General features: G+C 39.3%; 2 gene segments (V, D, J or C); both read right to left on the reverse strand.

The window, feature by feature from the left end:
- Window positions 1-7,826: 7,826 nt before the first annotated feature.
- Window positions 7,827-8,363, reverse strand: LOC127527775 (immunoglobulin kappa variable 1D-12-like). The segment is given in 2 exon segments: window positions 7,827-8,128; window positions 8,259-8,363. Coding segments are annotated over 2 exon segments (348 nt in total).
- A 9,379-nt stretch (window positions 8,364-17,742) lies between these two features.
- Window positions 17,743-18,311, reverse strand: LOC114652478 (immunoglobulin kappa variable 1-39-like). The segment is given in 2 exon segments: window positions 17,743-18,080; window positions 18,162-18,311. Coding segments are annotated over 2 exon segments (387 nt in total).
- Window positions 18,312-24,089: the final 5,778 nt, after the last annotated feature.

The raw sequence follows: 24,089 nt of genomic DNA on the forward strand, positions 1-24,089 counted from the left end.
CAGGGTAGTCCAAGTGCATTGCAACAGTTATCTCATGATGCAATGGCAATATCCAGAACTATCGCTTGGCCAAATTTCTTTATTACAATGACCGTGCAATCCACAATAGCCAGACATCCGCAGCTTCTCGAGAACAATGCCACCGGCTACATCCATCCATTTTCCAACCCGCTATATCCTAACTACAGGGTCACAGGGGTCTGCTGGAACCAATCCCAGCCAACACAGGGCGCAAGGCAGGAAACAAACCCCGGGCAGGGGTAGCAGACCGGCTACATCGGCTCTGGAAATTCCCACTTTCATAAGTAGATTGTTTTATCAGAAAGTCTCATTTTTATTGAATGAACTCAAAACGGTTTTCGGGCAAAAAGGAGATCTTGATATGCCACTCATATTACAACGTTTACACTTTCCCATCAGAATAGCTTTTGCAATGACAATTAACAAATCATTTGAAAACATTTGAAAAAGTCGGTTTATTTATAAGAGACAAAGAAACGATATTCACTCACGGCCAGTTATATGTTGCATTATCAAGCTATAAGACAAAACAAGGAATCAAAATTCAATGTGATCTTGAAGGAAAGTTCATTCCAAATATTGTTTTTTATGAAGTTTTAAAACAAAAATTGAACATAATGCTTATGTAACAATTCCCATAAAAAAAAAAAAAAAACACTTTATATTGTATTTCCACAAGACCAAGCAAGCGAAGCGAGCAGGGGGCAGAGCCCCCTAGTCTTACTGAGAATAATAAAAGGCATATAGATAAATATTGTTGAGAATGTTAACCAGTCGCTGTGATAATTAGCAAAATACACAGAAACACCGGCAATCTGTACAAAGCTACATATGCACCTCAAGTAATATTCTTGTCCCTTTTATTTAATAACTAGCTGAAATACCCAGCATTGCCCGGGTGGAAAATAAAGTTTTTTTTAATTGTTTGATAAAAACATAATTAAAAAAAACATAACTTTAAAAATAAAAATAAACTAAACAATAAACCTGGGTTCGCTTCCCAGGTCCTCCCAGCATGGAGTTTGCATGTTCTCCCTGTGTCTTTGGACTGTGGGAGGAAACCAGAGCACCCGGAGAAAACCCATGCAGACACGGGGAGAACATGCAAACTCCACACAGGGAAGACGCGGGAAGAGAACCCAGGTCTCCTTACTACAAGGCAGCAGCGCTACCACTGTGCCACCCCTGCAAATGATTCAACAAAGTAAATACGGGTAAGTCAGTACCCAGAGACAATCTTTCGCACCATTCGGTGCTCTATGGACTTTTCCCGGGTACCCACTCGCTGGAAGCCACCGAGGAGGCATGGCGTCTCATGTGCTGCGTGAAGGACGCTCTATGGGTCGCCAGGAACCGCCTCGTCCTCAGGAGGGAAAGGATGACAATCCAGGACTGCTGCAGATACATCCGCAGCCTCCTCAGAGACTATTCTATTCTGGACTCCTTGAAGAACTGAGGATATGCAAAGGCACCTCTCCCTCCAAGAGGTGTATTAATGTGACTTTTGTTTTACTGCAGCCATTGGCAAAGCCCCCTCCTTGAGGACAAGCCTTCAAGGACGGGGACCAAGTCGAGACTGCAATAACTTGTAAAAAGTAATAGAATGTAGAACAGTATATTGAATGTAGTGTAAAAAGGTTATCCAATTTGTTATCCAATTTGTAAACCAAATGTTATCATGGATTGTAAGATTGTAAAAGTTTTTTTTTGTTTTTTTGTTCATATATTTGAGCAATGTATATGTAAATAAGATGTAGTAGTAATGGAGTAGTGTAAGACTGTATCAGACTATAGCTGAATACAGTCATTTCTATTTGAATTTGTAAACAGTTATACATTGTAATTGTACTAGATTGTGTTTTATATATGTCACCCAAACATATATGTAAATAAAGTATATTTTTTCAAAAAAAAACAAAAAAAAAAAACAAAGTAAATACTATATTCTTGCACATTTTCAGTTATATAATGCTTCCATTCACAATTATATGCCACTCAGTGTTAAATTTCCTATCTAGTTGTGTTTTGTTTTGTTTATGTTACTGTCAAGTCTAACAGAAGTACAACCCAACACAATAGTGTTACTGTCCTTTGTAGTTCCCTTTCACCAGTAGCAGAGCTGGTAGTCGCACAACTAGGTGGGCTCTTTCTATCCTTGAGTTAAGTTCATGTATTTGATTTAGACAGACACTGTCAAGTCAAGTCAAGTCGAGCCAAAAATATGCAGGGTCAGTGGAAGAAAGTTAGCAGCAATGAATGTTCTGCGGTGTATAATGGAAAAATATATTCCATTGTTCAAGTGTGGCTTTATTGCTACATGCACATAGTACAAAGAAATTTTGACTTGCATTAAAAGTGACAGTAATATGATACCAACAAAACAAATAAACAAAAAGCAGTAAGTAGAATGCAATACTGTACATATATGATGTATCACTATAGTTAAACCCAGCATTGTGTAAGTTCACACCTCACAAGAACTAGCTCAAAGTTCAGTTCACACTGATTAAAATGTATAAATTCACATTCATTGTTCACCATTTCAATTTTGAACGAGTTCATGTTCAGTTCATTTTGGATTTTGTAAGGAGTGAGAATAAATGGCCCATGAGTTTACTTTTTTCAATTCTTGCATGCCTTATATTATGCTATTACAGTGTTTTTGAATCTTCTTCTTCCTTATTAGCTGCTCCCATTAGGAGTTGCCACAGTGGATCATCTCCTTCCATATCTTTCTGTCCTCTACATTTTGCTCTGTCACACCCATCACCTGCATGTTCTCTCTCACCACATCCATACACCTTCTCTTAGGCCTTCCTCTTTTCCTCTTCCCTGGCTGCTCTATCCTTAGCATCCTTTCCCCAATTTACCCAGCATCTCTCCTCTGCACATGTCCAAACCAACGCAATCTCGCCTCTCTGACTTTGTCTCCCAACCGTCCAACCTGAGCTGACCCTCTAATGTCCTCATTTCTAATCCTATCCATCCACATCACACCCAGTGCAAATCTTAGCATCTTTAACTCTGCTAAATCCAGCTTTGTCTCCAGCTTTCTGGTCAGTAATAAAATACAATAATTATGAAGACTTTTTTATTTAAATACACTTTATTGAGTTTTACCCAGCAACAAACACGTACAACCATACTGTATAACTAATTGAAAATGGTGCTGCCAAAGTCTTAGCTGTCACACAAAAAGTTTACCTATGTAAACTTCTCTTCATTGGCTCCCTATGAAATACGTGGTAGATTTTAAAATGTGGTTTGTGTTCAAAGCCTTTCATGAGTCTGCTCCATCCTGTTTTGCTGATCTTCTATCACTGCTCATCCACCAGGTATCTCAGATCCTCTAATTAATTATTATTGTCTGTTCCATGCACTCTCTTGAAGCTGTGGGGTGATCATGCCTTTCCTGTAATGGTTCCTCAGCTGTGGAAAAGCCTACCTCTCTCAATAAGCTCAGCTCTGATTATTTTCAATCACTTTTATTAATTTGCTTTTAAGTCACACTGAAAGACCAAACTAACTTTATAGTTTTAACTTTTAACTAACTGTACTTGCACAGACGTGGACAAATGTGTTGGTACCCCTCCATGAAAAAAGAACTCACCATTGTCTCTGAAATAAGTTAAAACACCAAAAATTCAATTCTAAAAAAAATGTTTGATGTGAAAACAGAAACACCAGGATACAAAGGATGTAGATGTAGGGAGAGAATCCATAAGAATACAAGGCGAGCAATGTAAACTCAGTGTAGCTGAGAGTTAATCCTAGATCTGTGCAGCACTGCGGCTACTGTGTTAACCACTACTCCACACTGTATAATCTGTAAACAGCTGCAATGACACTATAAGGTAATGCTCTCCATGAAAAGGCTCTATATGACATGTCAAGTCAATAAAGTTTAGTTATGAAATTTGATATGAAGTTTTGTCCAACCAACATGTCACCTGTGGCCATCATCAGTGCCAGGACAAAGAATTAAAGTGATTACTTGTGCCTTTTATATTCTGAGAGGCAAGCATGTTTTTAGATAGATAGATAGATAGATAGATAGATAGATAGATAGATAGATAGATAGATAGATAGATAGATAGATAGATAGATAGATAGATAGATAGATAGATAGATAGATAGATAGATAGATAGATAGATAGATAGATAGATAGATAGATAGATAGATAGATAGATAGATAGATAGATACTTTATTAATCCCCAAGGGGAAATTCACAATGATGTTGCCTGACTCAGTTTTTATTCTGATCAAAACTTTCATATACTTCTGGTTTAAGTTTCTGTTTTTCTTTTTGAGTTTTGGTATTTTGGATTACATAATTAAATACTGATTTTTTTGGGGGGGATTTTGAGGCCTGCCAACTCCTTCAGTTTTAATTTATTATGCTTCCATTTAGACCTTGCTCAGTTAAGAAGTTCTTTTACAACATTATTATTTCCTTGTTTTTTATATTTATTTATTTATTGAAGCCCTTAAAATTTCTTTACTGTTTATTACATTCTGAGATTGTCACGCACATGGGCATAGGTAACAGCTGAAGGGCTCTAGTGACTGTACTTCTACCGCTGCTCCAGAGGTTGGTGCTGTGTCCAAATGCCGTTTTTCTCTTCTCGACAGCTATAACACCTCTGATGTCACTTCCTGTGTCCGTTCATCTGACCTGTCGAACAGACCCAAAACTGTAAGCTCCGCCATCTTTGACTATTCTGATCTGAATTCACATCTGCAAACACATCTCCACAATCATTGCTTATATTTTGTTAATGTTTTGCAAACCCCTTTTGTGGGGTGATTAGGCTGGTACCCTAACTCTTTATTGCTGATGTCTGTTTTTCTTGCAAAGTAATTGCTTTTACTTTTGTTTCCCTTGTTTATGCTGATTGAATTATTTATTAATATTTTCTGTATTATTTTGTTTAAAGTGTTGTTTAATTACATTCTGAATGAAATACAAGACGGACAGATATAAAGTTGGGGTCCCGAGGAATGCCTGATTGTCCAAAGGACTGAAAAATAATTAATCAATTAAAAGAAAAAAAAAAAGAGGCGGAACACACCACGGCTGAAATAACCAAATAGCCAACAACAAATGAAGCTTCCTTCTCAGGAAGCTCTCTCTGTTCTCCTTGGAAATTGGTCTTACAATGAACGTCAACTTCAGGTAAGGTGTTGGTTTATATACCATTGGTGCCAGAAGGGGTGGGGCTTGTGGTGCTAGGGTGGGAATGACATTGGGCACATTTATGTTATTGCTCAATAAATATGTAAAGTAGTGATTTAAGCAGTGATTTTATAGAATTTTGACAGATTTTATAGCAAAGATTTCCATTTAAGAAAGTGTGCCTTGCACATTACTGAGGGATGCTTGCAAAATGGGATGCTATGCAAAATAATAAGCTGGTATTTTTTTTTCTAAAGATAAGGATACGTTTCTTGTGCATCTGCATATTTTCAGCAGCCATCATGGCTGGAGTTATGACAACCCCACGCTGATAACTATCCAAGCAGCCCATTACTTCTTGTGATGTTATTTTACAAAGAATGATGCACGGCGAGTGGCAACGCAGTAAGAAGAGCACATAGGAGCGTCATTGTGTTTTGTATACTTAACAATAAATGTGAATTGATTGTACTGTACGGTTATTAAATGGCTTAGATTATGGAAAGAGCAAAGCTGCCTTTCCCGTGGTATGTCCTGTGCACAAATGATTTTAAAAAGAAACACAGAAAATGAAAAAGGCAGAGTGTGTAATAGAACAGATTGAAGCACCACAAACCAATTGAAACCAACTGATTTTTTTCAAGTGTGATGAGTCGCTCTTCCTGAGTTTATGGCAATAAAAGAACTGTGGACAATGTTTTTTGAGTGAATAAATTCACTGACAATGATACTAATCAATCCGTAAACACACAAAGAAAACGTGCAGTGTTCATGAGAACCTGGCACTGTGAAGCAGAATTGAAAGTTACGTTCTTCCAAATATCTGAACTAAACTTACTAAACTTTAACCCGGTTAAATCTGGGTAAATGGCATTGCTAAAGTGGCCCTACTGTGTGTGTGTACGTGCATGTTCATCTTGCAATGGACTGGCACCCTGTTCAAGTGCTGTTTGTGTCTTGTGTCCACAGCTTTCTGGGATAGGCTCCAGCTGCCCTGGATATGTTAGGAAAACTTATTATAATTATTATTATTATTATTATTATTATTATTATTATTATTATTATTATTATTATTGTGCTCAAGGCACTTCAGAGAGTTTAAGAAAAAACGGCAGGGTATACAGTATATAGCATTGTACTAAACCAGATAAATAAATAAAGAACAGTTAGATAGTAAATTCAGAGAAAAGCCTAACAGACAACATAATTGATGGTCTAGCACACACACACACACACAGGTTACATTATTATTATTATAATAATAATACTGGGGGTCAAGGTGGCGCAGTAGTAGCTCTGCTGTCTCACACTGAAGTAGACTGGGTTACCTGTCTGTGTAGAATTTACATCTTGGGTTTCCAAAAGTCCTCACTATCATATCCTCCATGCTGACCCTGAACACAGGCCCTCCACAGGGTAGTGTGCTGAATCACCTTCCGTACTCCATGTTAATCTGTCATTGTGTGGCCAGTCACAGCTCCTACTCCATCTTTAAATTTGTTGATTACATGGCCAACAGACTTTAGCATGTTTTAATTGTAAGCCTTACATCCTCCATGCTGACCCTCAACACAGGCAATCCACAGAGTAAGGGATGAGCCCCCATTTGTATTCAGTGTGAACCTCTGAATGTGTGACAAGTTACAGCTGTAACTCTGTCATTAAATTTGCTGATTTCACTGCCATCATAAGTGAGGTTAAAGAGAACAGGTCATTCTGCCTGAGTGGTCAGTAGACAATAATCTAATCCATTAGTGTCTGCAAAACCAAGGAGCTACTTAGAGACTTCAGAAAGCAGGTCACACAGACATCTACACCAGAGGGGATGCTATTGAGAGGTTGAGCAGCTTTTAATATCTTGAAATGACCATAACTAATAAACACATTTTTGCTCATGTCAAAAAGAAAAACCAATGTTCCTATTCCACAGACATCTGAGGAGAACTTTCCATCTGTTTTCATGAACTTTTGCTGGTGCAGAGTGGAGTCCACCTTCACTGGCAGCATCATAATACGCACACATGACAATAAACTTGACTTTGGCTGACCTGAAAAAATTGGATTTCAAAGGTTAATTCTCATCTGATTCTTTCTTATCTTGGTGTTAGCATTATAATTTGATAAATCTGCACCCATATTTATTTTTTCTTAAACATTTCCGTCAAATATAATTGTCTTTTTAACTTTATAAAACAAACATGTAAAAACTGAAGTGAATGCCTTTAAAAAAAAAAAACACTTGTATTAAAAATTTGAAAAATTACATTTAAACCAAATAAAATGCAAAGAAGCAGCAATTCACCTGCTCTTCTTGTAAAGACTTTCATTCAAATTGCTACATGAGGAGTGAAGGCTACACAAGTGACAGCAGGCTTTTTCATTATTTGGTTGGTCACACTAAATAAAAATGAATCTAAAAGATGGAAGCTTGTGTTTCTGTAAGGTATATTTTCTCTTTATTGTTTTTTATTGGGTAAGGTTGCTCCTCTTTGGTTTTGCTGTCACCTCAAATTCAGTTGTTTCAGTTCACTGGTTTCTGCCTTAAGTTTCATCTCAGTGCTTCAGCTTCACACCTGCAGACATGACAGTAGCTCAGTGAGGTTTTTGTACGAGTCACAATCACTGTGTCAGATCGGGTAGCTGCTGCCCTGCTGACAGTAGTAGTGACCGGCGTCTTCAGACTGAACTCCACTGATAGTCAAACTGAATGAAGTCCCATACCCACTGCCAGTGAATCGACTTGGGGTGTCACCATAGCGAGAGCTTGCACTATAGATTAGGAGTTTAGGAGTTTGTCCAGGTCTCTGCTGGTACCAGGCCATGTAGTCACCCACGCTACTCCCAGTGGTACAGCTGAAGGTGACACTCCCTCCAATGGAAACTGACTTTGGTGCTGATGGTTGGTTCACAGAAATCTGACAACTCGAGTCTGCAGATTAAAACAAAATCAGGCAAGTCAAGAATATTACATTGGTAATCATATGTTTGCAATTGTAAAACTTAGACTTTAATTTCCCAATGCCTTATTTTTATTTCACTTAATATAGAAAATCAGTTACCCTGAATGAAGGCTAGGAAGACAGAGAGCAGCACCAGTGGAGTCATGATTGCAGGAGATTCTGTAAGTGCGACCTCATTCAGGAAATTATAAACACAGCGAGAGTGCTAAAGTAAGATGGGTGTCACAAAAGGGGGCGTCTTTATGCAAACTGACCACCGCACTGCACCTGCAGACAGACAAGAGAGGCAGAGTATTGTGTGGTAAAGCTAAAAAGTCATCTGATAATGATCAGTATGCTCAGTTGCCTGTGTTGAACGACATATTTATTTCACACTGACATTGACGTTCAGCTCAAAGGGCTACTAAGAAATAAGTTTTTAGGGAAACCTTGAAACCCTACTGCCCACTTACATTAACTGCCAAGTGTAAACTGGCTAACTGAAGGTAAAGGTGAATGCGTGATGGGCTTACATTCTACCCAAGGCTGGTCCTTGCTTAACCCCTGCTGCTTTTGGAAGCAGACAGAGGAATTGAGATGTGGATGGATAGACAAAGTGCAGAGGATAGACTGTGCACAGGGACAACAGAAAGATAATTACCTAAATGATAATGGCTAATTGTAGAAACACTGGTATATTTCACAGTCTGCAGCAGCAGTGGATGAACATACATGTAAAAAAAAATTCTCACAATTCTCAGAAACCAGTAAGCCCGCGATTCTGTAAAGAATCGTAAATCCAAGAATGGCAATCAGTTTCTGTTTCCTCTGATATTTGGAAGGATGAAATATCATGGAGGGTGGGTTCGTCCGGGGAAATGTCATTTAATTAAATAAGCATATCTGTATGAAAGCGGTTTCGTTTTGTGGACCTGTGATTCCTTTGCCTTTGCTGACACTGAGTGCTGGCAGAGTGGAGCACAGCAAGTTTAGTTTACAGGTTGCGTTGTTCATGTGCCACCCACTGAGTTTGGGAAGCCGCTGGGTTTGAGTCTGGGGCGCTGAGGGGCTGTGCGCCTGCGCCGCTGTGCATCCTGTGTCTGGAATGAAAAGTGATGGAGGGTGGGAGCGTCCTTGTAAAGTTTTAATTGAATTACATATAGACATTTGTACTAACATTAACCAATTTATTAAAACAAAAATGGAATTGTAATTGTCACATTATGTAAGTCCAAAATGCCTTTGAGTTGTTGCCCTTATAAGTAAAAGCAATATCGGAGTGGAAAGGTTTAAATGAAGTATTTTGGAAAGTAAACATTCCTAAAATGTTAAAAACAAAATAGTTAATCAAATATCTCTTTATAAACAACATTTTGAGTAAAGATGGCTTGCTGTTCTTGAAATAGTTGTCCCTGGTATGGAGTAGTTACAACCTTTACTTTAACGTCACACGAACGACGAACTCTTGAAAAGGCAACATAAAGTTGTCCATGTGCAAATCCGTGGGATTTGTTGATGGTCATGGCAAATGCAGTCTTAATGGGAAATTGCCGTCGTTTAAGTTTAAAGGGTAATTCCAGGTCAGAACTTGTAAGGTCAATTCTGGGAATCAAAGCAGTATTGGAAGAATGGGTTCCCATTAGTACCTGTGTCTCGATAACATGTTCTGTAATGGTGTCAACGACTAACCATGTACCGTCGCATAAACTATGTTTAGTATTAAGGTTCCTTAATAGCATGACTATTGTCCCCACTTTAAGGTTAAGATTGTGTTGTGGTAATCCGGCCGGGTTAATACTGTTTAAATATTCTAATGGGAAATGAAGATGCTCAGTTTCGTCGTCAGACTCAATACTGTCAGTACTTAGAAAGACGTGTCTTTCTCCAGGAAGTAATTCAATCACTTGGTTATTTATGTGATCCACGTCAATATTCTTTGGACATAATATAGCTTGGTGCATCAAATGTGGTATCTGGTCTAATGATATCAATTCACCAAAAACCTCCGTTACCAAGTCGTCGCAGATAAAGGCGTGAGGAATTGGAATAATATCTGGGAGAAGCTGAAATACATTGGTAAGGTTTCCATTTCCTAGTTGCAACAACAAATTGGTATATGCTGGATCAGCACACCGCATGTTCTGTAGTAAGGTTAGTTTCTCAAAGTAATGCCAATTTTCTGCGTATTTCAAACTGGACTGAACAATAGCTGAACGCATGGTGCGTGGAACAACAGGCAAGCACTGTCGAAAATCTCCTCCTAATAAAAGTACCTTTCCTCCAAATGGAATATCATTATCCATTAACGCTCTGAGAAGTTTATCAATGGTATTGAGTATATGACTGGATGCCATCGTACATTCGTCTAAAATTAATAGTTTTTCCAGACGGATCTCATTTGCACTGTCACTGTGTAGTTTCATAGTTGAAACTGACGTTTCCATGATTGGAACTGGAAGCATGAACAAAGAGTGACATGTTCGACCATTTATTAACAGATTAGCCGCTACCCCGGTTGTAGCTGAAGCGAGAATCAACTGTTTCTTTGCCGAAAAAAAATGTGTAAGTGTTTCATAAAGGTACGTTTTTCCGCTTCCCCCAGGGCTGTCAAGAAAGTAGCATTTGGATATTGGGCTGTTGTCTTCTGTGGCAAGAACAATTTTATTAAAAGCAGCAGATTGTTAGGTATTTAAACTGACAATCATTCTTTGCGCAATTTCTTGCTCTTCCTGAAGATTTATTGGCACTGAATGCAAATCAGGTAATGAAGGTGGAATATTTGGCAAATTAAAGTTCTCTAACGTATATCCAAGGAGTATTAGAGCAAATTGAATGTCTTTAAGTGCATAGGCTTCACAGTTGACGCAAGAATCATCGCTTCCATGCAGCATGTGGCATATGTCTTCTATCATTCCTTCTTTGTTTGTATTCCAGAGGTTGAATGGATCTGATGGGGAGGAAAATGCACAGATATAAGCAAACAGCTGGCGAACTTTATCTGGCATTGAATACGATATTGCAACGTCTAGAGTTTTTTGCCAAATTGAATCATCCAATAAAAATCCTTTTTCGTTTACTGCTTCCTGGAATGTGTTGCACAGTTTGATGGCGTTTCCAACTTGAACAGTTTTAAGGTCGTTAAATGACGTAGCATGTTGAAGAAGTAATCTTAGATAAAACCTTCCCGTGTCCTTAATACTCACAGTGTACATTCTGTCTATGACTTTATTACAGCGTTGCTGTCGTCTTCTCCAGAATGTACCATTGTCAACCCAAACATAGTGAACAGGAATTTCCCAATACTTCCACTGGTGAGCATCTTGATCTTCTTGATTGAGCTTAAACCACGCGGTAAGTTTAGTAACTCTTCTAGCTGCTCTCTGTGCTACTTGGCGCGTTGTAGGCGCCTTCGTTCATTGTTTTTATCCATACGGGCTTGTTTTGTATTTCCGTCACTTGAGGTGTTTCGTTTTGGAGCCGTGAGCTGTTTGCTTCTGGTGTCTGTGAAGCACGTTGTAGGAGTGTCCGTTTATTGTTTTTATCCATGGGTTCTCATGAATGACCGTTATGTGATCTATATTACTGGCACAGTGGATTAGACCAAGTCTAGTTTACAGGTTGTGTTGTTTTGGCGTTTACAGGTTGTGTTGTTTGGGAGCCACCTACCGACTCTGGGAAGGCGCTGCGTTTGACTCTGGGGCATCTGCCGTGCATAAATTAAACTGTGGTTTAGTAATATAGATATGAACAGTAGTGCTTTGATGTTTACCTTACCAACGCCTGGACTTTAGGACGGACTCAGGATGTGAAATGTATGGCAGGGGAGATGGAGCATATATCAGAAGGGCTTGGCAAATGTAACTGTGCTTGGACTTACAGGAGCCTATAAGTCAGCCCCTGCAGGAAGGCCATAAACTGCCTAAACTAAGTAACTGAGGGATGAGCTGCTCCTGGACTATTTTATTGGTGAATGGCCCAGGAAGATTGTGTTTGACAGGAGCTACACAGGGACATTACACAGAGAGGCTTTCAAAAGTCATGCTCTCTCTCTGTCTTGTTGCATCCTGACCAAAGCAGACCAGATGATGACCTGAAGAAAGCAGGCTGCCTGGTCCTGTACAGATGATGAGCTGACCAGGAAGAATCGAATGCAACCACAAGATACTGTGCCACCTAAAGACACACATCTAGCATTTATCAGGTTGTATGGTCTTGGTTTACAAAGCGACATTCCCTTTGCTTGTATGGCACTATTTATAATCTTCTTCTTCTTCTTTGGGTTGCTCCGTTTGGGGTTGCCACAGCAGATCCTCTTTTCCGCATATTGATTTGGCAAAATTTTACATCAGATGCCCTTCCTGAAGTAACCCTCCCCATTTATCTGGGCTTGGGACCGGCACAAAGAAAGACACTGGTTTGTGCATCCCCTGTCACTGGGTTTATGGCACTATTTATAATAAACTGTATGAAATATAATGCAACATTTTTCCACTCTAATTGCCTGAGGTTATAGATAAAGAAGGGAGTAGTGTCGAAGTGAAGTAGTTTGGCTGACCACAGAGTGTTAAGTATATGGGAATTTAGGCATTTTGGTTAAGCCTACACAATAAAGAATATAAAGTGGAAAATTTGGTCACCATAGGACTCTAACAGGACAAAATAAATACTAAGATTTCTTTCCAGAACTTAAATCTATATTGCATTAAAGTCAACTGGTGGGAATTTCAATAAGTGCACCCAATATTGCATTCAATATGTATTCATGCTGCTGGGTGTCATACACACGTGTCTATGGATCACCCTCAATACTCCGCTAAGGTATGGGATACCACCCCAAATTAAGAGGTGTTTCTGTCACTAATCATGTCCTCTCCAACTCCTTCCAAAGCATTGAGAGGATGCCCAGTGAGGCACCGCCCTTTCCGTTTCCCCCACCAATAAGTAATGGGGTTGACAGAAGGATGTTTCTCTCTATAGACAGAGCATAGAGTACAGGATGGCGCTCCTGCTCAAGCCCGATTTGGCTTTTTGTTTACATTTATTTTCACTGCCTCTGTGCCATCGAGCACTTGTATTTTGCTTTCATTTCTGTTTGAAATAAACAGGGGCGACCGGGTTGGAGCCCCAACATTTAATGATTGAGACTTGTGATTCATCATTCAACCACTTGGGATATGCATTAACTATAATAACTATTTAGTTGATTATATCACTTCAGACAAGAATTAATGAGAGGAAGATTAAAGACACGAAATCATTTTCCACTGAAACACACAGTGTCTAATGACTAAGACAAAGTGCTGAAAAACCAGCAACCTCAGTAAGAGATGTCTAATCTGATAAACAAGTCAACAGTGTCATGGAGCACTGGTGTTATTTATTGCGATTTTGGGTTCTTACACCACAAAAGAAAAACCAAGGAATAATATAAAAAATAAATAGAATCTTTCCAGTACTAAGAAAAGTTATGTTCTAAATGCAGTGATCATAACAGCAATAAACTGCGGTAATAAATAATATGCAATTACTTTTAACCTTTTACCCTTTCTACTTTGTCACTTGGGTAATATCAAGTATCTCAATCATTTATGATTTTTTTTCCAGTTGGTAGAACTGGGCTAAAAAACATGCAGAAGAAGGGAGCAAGAAGAGAGCTAATGAACTCAACCAGTTCTTCAACAGGTGTGACTCATTCTTGTCAAGACAGCCTTCCACCAAAATTGCTTGTCTCTGTGAGCAAGATGAGAATTTTCCAGAATCCTGCTTGATCTTCTCCTACAATGACATCACACTTGTGGTCTCCAGCATTCCCCCAACTCCTTGAATTGTGCATCTCTGCTGATCAAGTTAGGAAAGAGCTGAGAAAACTCTGCATAAAGAAGGCACCAGGGGCCTCATATATAACGATGCGTATGCACAAAAATGTTGCGTACGTCCGTTCCCACACTCACACCACAATGTATAAAAACTAAACTTGGCATAAAGCCACATACATTTTCATGCCAGCTAAATCCCTTGTATACGCAAGTTCTCTGCTTGGTTTTGCAAACTAGTGGCACCTAGCATCAAAGCAGTTCTATTGTTCCTGTGTGGTTTCCTTTCCTTATTTAGATCCACATCTCTGACGCGGCTTTATCAAACACACTAAAATTAACCGCATATCATTTATTATCGCTTTCTAGCTTACTTTACATTTTAATCATCTTCTTTCACAAAGTTGTCTTGGAAAAGTAAGCTGGTCCAAATTTTATATATATTTGCATATGACTACTACTACCCACACCTCCATTCTCACAGTTTTTTTTTTTTTTTTTATTATTACAGCAGCCATAATAAAGCGATTTAAAAAGTTATTACAAATTTCATTTAGAGAGCCGGTTTCTTTGTCACCAGTGTGACACCAATGCCCAGTCGGCCCCTAGGATCTAGTTGCGAATAAATGACTAACAGATATTCTGGACAGAAGGGACAGAAGGGACCCATCTCAGGGCACTGCACAGGGGGCCTTCAGCAAGCTAGCTACACCACTGCCAACATTCATCCTATTTAACTCACTCCCAAATTAGCAAACAATGAAAAGTATTAGAGAAGTGGTAAAAAGGTATATTTACATATTAACAGACAAGACAGTTTAAACATAACCCCCCTAACAACAAGTATATAATAGGAATAAAGACAGAAATTCACAAATTAGGACGCACGATGGTTTCACTAAAGATAACTGTTTCCTTCAAATTATCACAGTTTGGTTTACTGTCCTTAAAATTCAAGAGGACGATGAAAAGCTGGAAGCACAATGGAGTACGCAGCCAGCTGATGGAAATGCATAAAAGTTCTGTCTTTCTGGTCCATATGTTGATAGTTCCAGAGCAACTACAAAAACGTTCATCTTTGGAGACATGCAAAAGAAACCTTCTTCCAGCAGCTGGCTTTCGTAGTGGATTTTAAGAGCTAAGACGCTGATGCTCCTTGCTTCATCGCTCAGTTTCTCTTTCTTCCTGCCTTTCTGGGTTAAATCCTCTTTAGGCCAACTGTCTTCTTCTTAAAGGCACAGTTCCCCATTTTGGAGCGAACCCACAGCAACCCATTTCCAGAGGTACACATTAAGGAGACGCAAACTAACAAAGGGACAATAGTATGTGTGGCTCCTGCTACAACCTGACTTTCGTTTTCAGTTTTCAGATCACTTGCATCAAAATCGAAGCTTGATATGTCAGAGTCCGATTCAGGAATAATACGCACAGAGTATTTTGCTTTGTGCATTTGCTTCACTCTCTCTCCCAATGTCCCAATGCCATTCTAGACGTTGTTTACTCTACACTACTCAACACACACGGAGCGATTCAACGTCAAGTCAACAAGTCTAACAGTCCTACTAGCAAAGAAGGTCTCCCTATACCATAACGGCAAATTTTATTGATGTTTACAGCTTTTTTCGCCCTCTGTCCTTGGATGTTGACTTTAAATGACATCCTCCCTCAACCCCTTCGATTGACAAAGGTCATTCACCCTAAAAGAGTCAATAATGGAGATGAGTTGGAGTACACACAGGTTGTGGAGGACTTTGTCTTGTGGTGCAGGGACAACAACCTGCAACTCAACATCAGCAAGGCAAAAGAGCTGGTGGTGGACTTCGAAGCCTCTGAGATCAGTCACCATGCAGGTGGATTATGTGGAAATAGCGCAAACAACAACCTGGACTGGTCTGACAACATAGTGGTGCTGTACAAGAAGGCCGGAGCAGACAGCAAGTTGCTGGGAATGTTCTACTAGTCCATAGTAGCCAGCATGGTGTTCTACACTGCAGTATCCTGGGGAAGAAACCTGAACTCAAAAGAAGCACAATGCCTGCACAAACATAATAGGAAAGCCTGCTTCATCACTGAGTGAACCCTGGACAAGAGGATAATATCAAAATTGGATACCATCATGAAGAATTTCCTTCATACCCTCCAGGAAGTGCTGTCTTTGAGGACTTTTACCTGCATTATTATCAATCTTTAATTTAATATTGTTTTTTTTTTTTGTATCAGTAAGGTGCTGCTGGAGTAAGTGAATTTCCCCTTGGGATTAATAAAGTATCTATCTATCTATCTATCTATCTATCTATCTATCTATCTATCTATCTATCTATCTATCTATCTATCTATCTATCTATCTATCTATCTATCTATCTATCTATCTATCTATCTATCTATACATTAGATTAGATAGATTGTGGCAGGCGGCTGGGGGCCAGACCCAGCCGGGACGCCTGGAAGGACCGGGAGGCTGTTTGTATGTCTCCTGGGCCGTGAGGGTGCAACTGCCCTGGATAAGGAGGGGACCACGGAGACGGAGCAGGGAGGCTCAAACCCATTGGGACCTGTGGCCACCACCAGGGGGTGCCCCAAGCATCGTTGAGCCCAGGAGAGCTGCACTTCCGCCACACCTTGGAAGGTGGAGGAAGGACCATCCAGGAACGCCTGGAGTGCTTCCGGGAGCTCGTGTAGCACTTCTGCCACACCAGGAAGTGCTGCCAGAAGGACATCAACAAGCACCTGGAGCACATCTGGGTGACTATAAAAGGGGCCGCCTTCCTACAGTCGGGGAGTGAGAGTCGGGAACTGGAGGAGGATGAAGCTCCAGCAAGATGAAGAAAGGTGGCCCACGGACGTTAAAAGGCCCGTGTAGGGTGTTTGGTGCTGGAAGCAGTGTGTGTGTGTGGGAGTTGTGTCTTGGGGGACTTTGTTTTTGAATAAACTTGTGTTTTAAGAACTGCTGGTGTCCATCTGATTGTGTCCTGGCTGAACTTCTCACACCTTGTTTTTTATGTTTCTACTGCTGTATACATCTGAATTTCCTCATTTGAGTAATACTGTTTATCCAATCTAATTTAAACTAATCTAACCTAATCGAACCCATCCATCCATTGTCCAACCTGTTGAATCTGAACACAGGGTCACGGGGGTCTGCTGGAACCAATCCCAACCAACACAGAGCGCAAGGCAGGAACCAATCCTGGGCAGGGCACCAACCCACCGCAGGACACACACAAACACACCCACACACCAAGCACACACTAGGGCCAATTTAGAATCGCCAATCCACCTAACCTGCATGTCTTTGGATTGTGGAAGGAAACCAGAACACCCAGAGGAAACTCACACAGATACAGGGAGAACATGCAAACTCCACGCAGGGAGGACCCTAATCTAATCTGTTTTAAATATTCAATTCTCTATTTTTATCTTATTTCATTTGTCAAGTATTTGTGATGGCACACATTATTTCATGTGCAGTCTAGCACAAAGACTAATTGCCTTTTTGCCTTTGCATGTAATGTTTGGTCAGACTATTATCACAAAATGCTTGTTTTGTCCAGAAACTCAGACAGACATTTAAATTCTTAAATTAGCAGCATAGGCAGCTCAGGTAACCAGAAAGGCTCCTGTCTGTTTTAGGATTCTTAGGTCTAAATGAACCATAAATGTGGTTACTAATGTTTCTACCAGATAGATTTACTTCACTGTGCCGATTCTTTGTTGCATTTTTTTCACTAATCTGTTCCTCTTTGGCTTCATCTCATTTTTTTTAGTTTCACACCTGCAGACATGACAGCAGCTCAGTGAGGTTTTTGTACGAGTCTCAATCGCTGTGCGAAAGGGTAGCTGTAGCCCTGCTGCATACAGTAGTAGTGACCGGCGTCTTCAGGCTGCACTCCACTGATAGTCAAACTGAATGAAGTTCCTGACCCGCTGCCAGTGAAGCGACTTGGGGTATCTCCGTAGCGATTACTTGCATAGTAAATCAGGAGTTTAGGTTTTTCTCCAGGTCTCTGCTGATACCAGTTTATGTAGCTACCCACATTACTCCCAGTGGTACAGCTGAAGGTGACACTTCCCCCAGGAGAAACTGTTTTCGGTGCTGATGGTTGATTCACAGAGATCTGACAATTTGAGTCTGTAAAAGAGAAATAACACATAATCAGGAAATTCTTTAAACAGTAAAATGTAAAATGTAAATGTAAATATAGTCTCTTACCTTTAGTGAAGAATATAAGGGAACACAACAGGACCAGTGGTGTCATCATGGTTGTAGATACTGTCAGTGAGGCAAATACAGAAAGTTTTAAACTCAAGCGAAATTGCTCAACCGAGACGGGCGTCACAAAGGGGTGGCTGATATGAAAACTACACTCCTCATTGCAGCTGCAGATAACAAGGACAGAACAGAAACTGGTGCAGCAGAACTGGCAAGACATCTCCAAAATAGATTTGATGGCTGACTTTGAACTGTGCTCTCCATCTTTTGAAACATCCACCAGTTTGACATGGCTCAGTTAGTTTTCTAATATGCTTAAAAGCTAATGACATGGGCTTTAAGTATAGTATAGTGGTTAGTGTGGTGTCTCACAGCTCCAAGGACCAGAGTTCAATTGCAAGTCTGCCCTTTATCTGTTTCTTATCATTATGTTCTCATCGACATTTAGGGCAAACTGGTTTTTTCCCATCCCATAGAAATGCACGTCATAACTAATGGCTGATTTCCACACTAGCCTAGCATGAGCTCATGCATAAGTGATTCTGGTTTTCTGTGTCTGATGATTTTTTTTGACTTGCTTTTGTTGATTTCATTATTGCCAGATGATAAGCTTCTTAAGGCTATTCTTTCATTAGAACATTTAGAACATTAGAACAATCTAGAAGAGAACCACCATTCAGCCCAATAAAGCTTGCCGGTCCTATCCATTTATTTCTTCCAAAAAATATCAAGTTGAGTTTTGAAAGTCCCCAACATCTAACTGTCTACCACACTACTTGGTAGCTTATTCCAAGTGTCTATCATTCTTTGTGTAAAGAAAATTTCCTAATGTTTCATTACATTGTTCAATTTCTTTCTTCAAATGTCTCAACTTTGATGATCCTTGATCCATAATAATAATAATAATAATAATAATAATAATAATAATAATAATAATAATAATAATAATAATAATAATTGATAAGAGCTGCCACTGGCATCTTAAACATTTTTTCATCCTTCTTTTTTCCTTGTCTTTGACCCAACCATATTTTTCCTGTCTGGATTTTCTTTTGCCTTTTTTCACTGTGTGAAATGGACCTGCATGGCACCCAACCCAGCAAAGACTGACACAGAGGCAAGTGTAAAAACACAAGAAGACTTTATTTTTCTTCAGCTGGAGGGCCCATCTTCCCCATGAACCCTCCAGCCACAACACAGTCCCAAGAACAGTTAAACACAAACCACAACCCTTCTTCTGGCACCACCACTCCTCCCAGGCAACCTCGTCCTCTTCCTCCTGATTCTGGCCAGGAGTGATGGTTGCCGGTTCTTTTTATAGCCCACCCAGAAGTGCTCCAGGTGCTTGATCACCTGTTCCTGATTGCACTTCCGGGCGGGGCTGTAGAGTTGTCCAAGCTGGCTCCGGGATCCATGCAGCAGCCCGTGGCTGCCACCCCAGATCCCAACAGGGTTGTGGAGAACTCGATCTTCCATGGAACCCTGCGGGAAACTGAGGCACCATTGTTAGCCAGGGAGGCTGCCACCAAGTGTCCCGGTGGAGGTACTGAGGAGCCCATGGCTGCTCTCCCGTAACATAAGTAGAAGGGGTGTCCCGGTCGCCAGCCAAAACTGTCAGGACTTCATCTGGAATAGCAGCGTTGTTGTTCTTATTGTTAATGTTATCAGTATTTTCATAATGTCATATCACTGCCATACTGTTTAATGTTTCTTGATGGGCACCACCATTGTATGCCTCCCTCCTCATTCATTAGCCAAGTAGTAGTGACTGTCTTTGATTCAAAAGCTCAAACAAATTGTAATGTTCTTCTTGTTTTTACATTATTCTGATTGTCTGGAAGTATATATTTAAGAATAATTTAGCAAAAAATGTATGCATTCTGTACATTTTGAGCATGAAACTATATCATTGACATGTGGCGTATATGACATGAGTAAGGTGGGATTTTTTTCGTGGACATTTTAATATTGTTTGATGTAGTTCAGAATCCACCTTCTTCTGGTACCTATTAAAGGCAGTTGTATCATAAAAGTTGTGATGTCCAATATCCATGAAATCATAAAATTCCAAATATTTATTAGCCATCACTACACCTATTTGCTCAACTCTGAAATCTGTCCAGGTCCAAGTGTAATGATTCTGCTAGTCCTGCTATTTAAGCCTCATCTGAAAATGAGCTCATCAGTTACAACACTTCTACAATATGTAGATCATTTAAATACATTACAAAAAGAGCAGCCACTGAACTGATTCTTGTGGAACAACACTTTTAACTGCACCGTATTTGGAACTATTTCCTTCCACTATAACCTTATTGTTTTCTCTATTTAGGTGAAGATATCCACACACAACTCCTTTAACTTCCATTACTTCTGTTTTGATCACTTCATTTTGATATGGTGCCTTCTTAGAACCTTTTTGAAAATGAAATCAAATAATTTCATAGGCAACTCTATAATGAAATGTTTTTAATGCTTCCTCATTAAATACTGCTACCTAATAAACTGGAACTACAGTAGCTGTCGTATACCCTTCTCTAACTTCTGTGTAATTATAAAAGTTAAAAAGGCAGATCTAATCAAGGTTCTTGTCACAGCATAAAATGGGAAATACAGCATTGTGGGATTTTTCATAAGTTGAGACAAACACAAGTCATTGCCTTGTGGGGTTTAGGGTCAGTTAGTCTTTAAACTGTACGCTTAATGACAAAATGTTACATTTTCTGTATATTCCTGTATTATCATTCTGATGCAATGTTGACTGTTTAAGTAGATATGTTCGTTGAAGTGTGAGGTCTAGCATTTCAGTAGAAGATACAGACAACAACTTTTACCTAATGCCTTACTTTGAGTTTTTGTTAATATGAAGTTATGTAGGTGATGATTAATTAATCTCTTTGTGAGGGGTGGGGGGCCTGAGTTGCCTCAAAGCTTGCATATTATAATCTTTATAGTTAGCCAATAAAAGATGTCATTTTGCTGGATCTCTCACTACATTCATGATGGCTAACATGGTACAACACCCCTGGCAAATAAATGCATTTGTAATCCAATGCTGACCTCTAGTGGACATTTAATATGCAGACATAATTTTGTGTCCTTTGTTTTGCAGTCAGCACAAGTGCATTCATACACCCATATACATTCCATGCTATGCAACTAGACACATCTGTGCATGTCCTACTGCTTTACCATCCAGTAAATTATTTTTATATTGTTATTGTGCTGCTATGTGGAGTGTCCTGATTTTGATTGACATTCCTGGGTAAACACTACTTTTGTTCTAGATTCATCTTATAGTCCTGCGGTTTCTTCTTCACCACACTTAAATTAATTTAGCCATGATGCCAGTTAAGTGCAAAAGCTTGCATTTGACTGGAGTTCACCCTGACATCTGTTTTATCCTAAAAATAAATTTTGTTAAGTATCTGAATGAGCTGCATTACTGCATTCTTTTCAGGACATACTGCATATACTGTAACTCTCAATGGATCAGACTAACAGTCATGCTGCAGACCTCAGACATCCTGCAGAAAAAAAGTTTCTTTTTTTTCTATTTATCTATTTTTTTTTTTTACATATTATTTTTTTTTTTTTTGGCGGAGAGTTTCACTCTCTCCTCAATCATAATTTGGGTCAACACAAGATTGGAAATCCTACCTTTGAGTTGGGGGCCTGGCTGCCTGGGGTAAGGCCTGTTTTTTGGGCCCAGACCTATTGAAGTTCTAGCCTGGGTTTTAATCATTTTGTGGGATAAATTCCTTTAATCTATTTTTGTGTTACTGAACTCACAACAAATGTGCAGAGCTAATGAAATGTTACAGGAAAGCACCATAGAAAATGTCAAGCTGAAATAAGACTAGAAGCTTGATGAAAGGCTTAAGAGCCTAAAGATCATTAAATGTTAAAGGAAACTACAGTGGGAGCAAAATTAATCTGGATAATTTTACCTATAGCATAAATGTGCTGTATGTGTGTTAGTTTAGTCTCACATAAATTCTTTTTCAATGTTTCCGTCTTTAGTTGATTTCAGACCAAAATTTTAGGAAATTATCAAAGAGTAAGGATGAGATCGCAAGAACAAAAATTCTACTAGAGAACAACAGCAATATGAAGATATTGTGATTCCGCTCATTGCTGTCATTTACATGATTCATTCCTCAGTGGAGTCAGCTAAAGAAAACAAAGACTTAAAACTTTTCTATCAGCATCTGTTTTCCAATGAACTTCTTTTGGTTGTTATTGCTGGGGAGTAATCAGCATTATAAGAGAAATTTTTTTGTTTGGCTAGGCAGAGATTTATTTTTTCTTAGCCAAGGTCAAAATTTGGTTTAATATTTTCTCTTTGTCAAGATAAAATCAGGTTGGGTTACTTGTTTCTTATTCTATAAAAGAACTTAATCTCTTAGGGAGCTAAGCACCACACCTTTAAACAGTTGTACTGACTATAAAATGTGATGTTAGCAAAGTCGCAAAACTATCTAATGTTGTTACCAGAAGTCAAAAACCTTTTCATTAAATGAAGGATGTGATATCAAAATTGTAGAGGGCCAAAAGCTAGAAGAGGTGCAGATGCAGTTAACAAAGCTAAAACAAAAGTCATAGTCAAAAACAAAAAGGATCTTAACCAGAAAATTGAAAAGGACAGAAACTTTTTATTATCAGTAGGGAGAAGGCACCCATCAAATCTGAGAGAACAGGGGCCTCAATGTATAAATGGTGCGTACGCACAAAAATGTTGCTTACTCCCGTTTCCACACTCACTTTAAGATGTATAAAAACCAAACTTGGTATAAAGCCACACACATTCTTATAGAAGGACTCCCCCTCCACCCCATTTGCATAAGTACGTACGTATGTACGTACGTTTCTGCTCGGTTTTGCAAACTCAGTGTCAAAGCAGTGCTACTGTTTCTATGGCCTACTTTTTTTTTTAGATTCACATCTGTGATGCGGGTTTTGTCAAATACACCAAAATTAATTGCATATCGTTTACAAATTTAATTCACTTGAACTATTTCAACTACCATGGCTGCTTTAGCGTTGTTAGAAGAAATCACAAATGGAAGATTTTGAAGAGAATGCATATTTATAGATGACTGGCTTCTAAGTCAACTTAGATTTCCAAGAGCTCTCCTCTTGGAGCTGTCCGCTGAACTGGCGGCAGACTTTGAGGCATTATGCTCTACATGCTCCTTTGCAGGTTCTGTCCACTCTCCGGTTTTTAGCCACAGGAGATTTTGAAAGTGAACTTGCTGACCAATCGGGTATTTCATATTCATCTCTGAGTCGCACCATGCCAGCTGTATAGGATGGTATTATACGTTTGTCGTCCAGATATATAAGATTTCCTGACACATATATAGTTGGAAAACCTATTTAAATGGCAGCTTTGCACAGTTGCAGGCGCTTTTTCCAACTAGTGAAGCAAAAGCCAAGCAGTCTTTTTAAGGTAAGCTAGTTACCTCAAAGTAAAGAGCAGAGAATTGGTCCGTTGTTGTGGTCAGTGCTGTCGCTACGCTATAAAGGTACCTTCAGACTGTTATGTATACATCTTCATTTGTAAATGACAAGTAGTATCCTGTTATTTCTTATATGGTAAACGGCATGGTTGTGTGCGCATGTATAATATAAATAAAGGGGTGTGGAGTTTAGAGCAAACAGTGTGTGTGGAATGAGAGATAGAGAGACACATATGTGGGAAAGATAATAGCGTTTGCTTTTGTTTCCGTTTTGTTAAATAAACTGTTCCTGTTGTTCATCACCCTGTGGAATTGGTTGTATTTAAATGTATACAGAAGGTAAGAATATATAACACAGGCAATGACTTTGCTTATGTAAACAGAAAGTATTTCCACTGTATTAATGTGCTGCTCTATAGTGCACAGAAAGTGTGTTGCAGTGTGCAAGCATATACCTATATAAGAG

Source organism: Erpetoichthys calabaricus, chromosome 5, assembly GCF_900747795.2.
Source record: "Erpetoichthys calabaricus chromosome 5, fErpCal1.3, whole genome shotgun sequence".
NCBI classification, from domain to species: domain Eukaryota; kingdom Metazoa; phylum Chordata; class Cladistia; order Polypteriformes; family Polypteridae; genus Erpetoichthys; species Erpetoichthys calabaricus.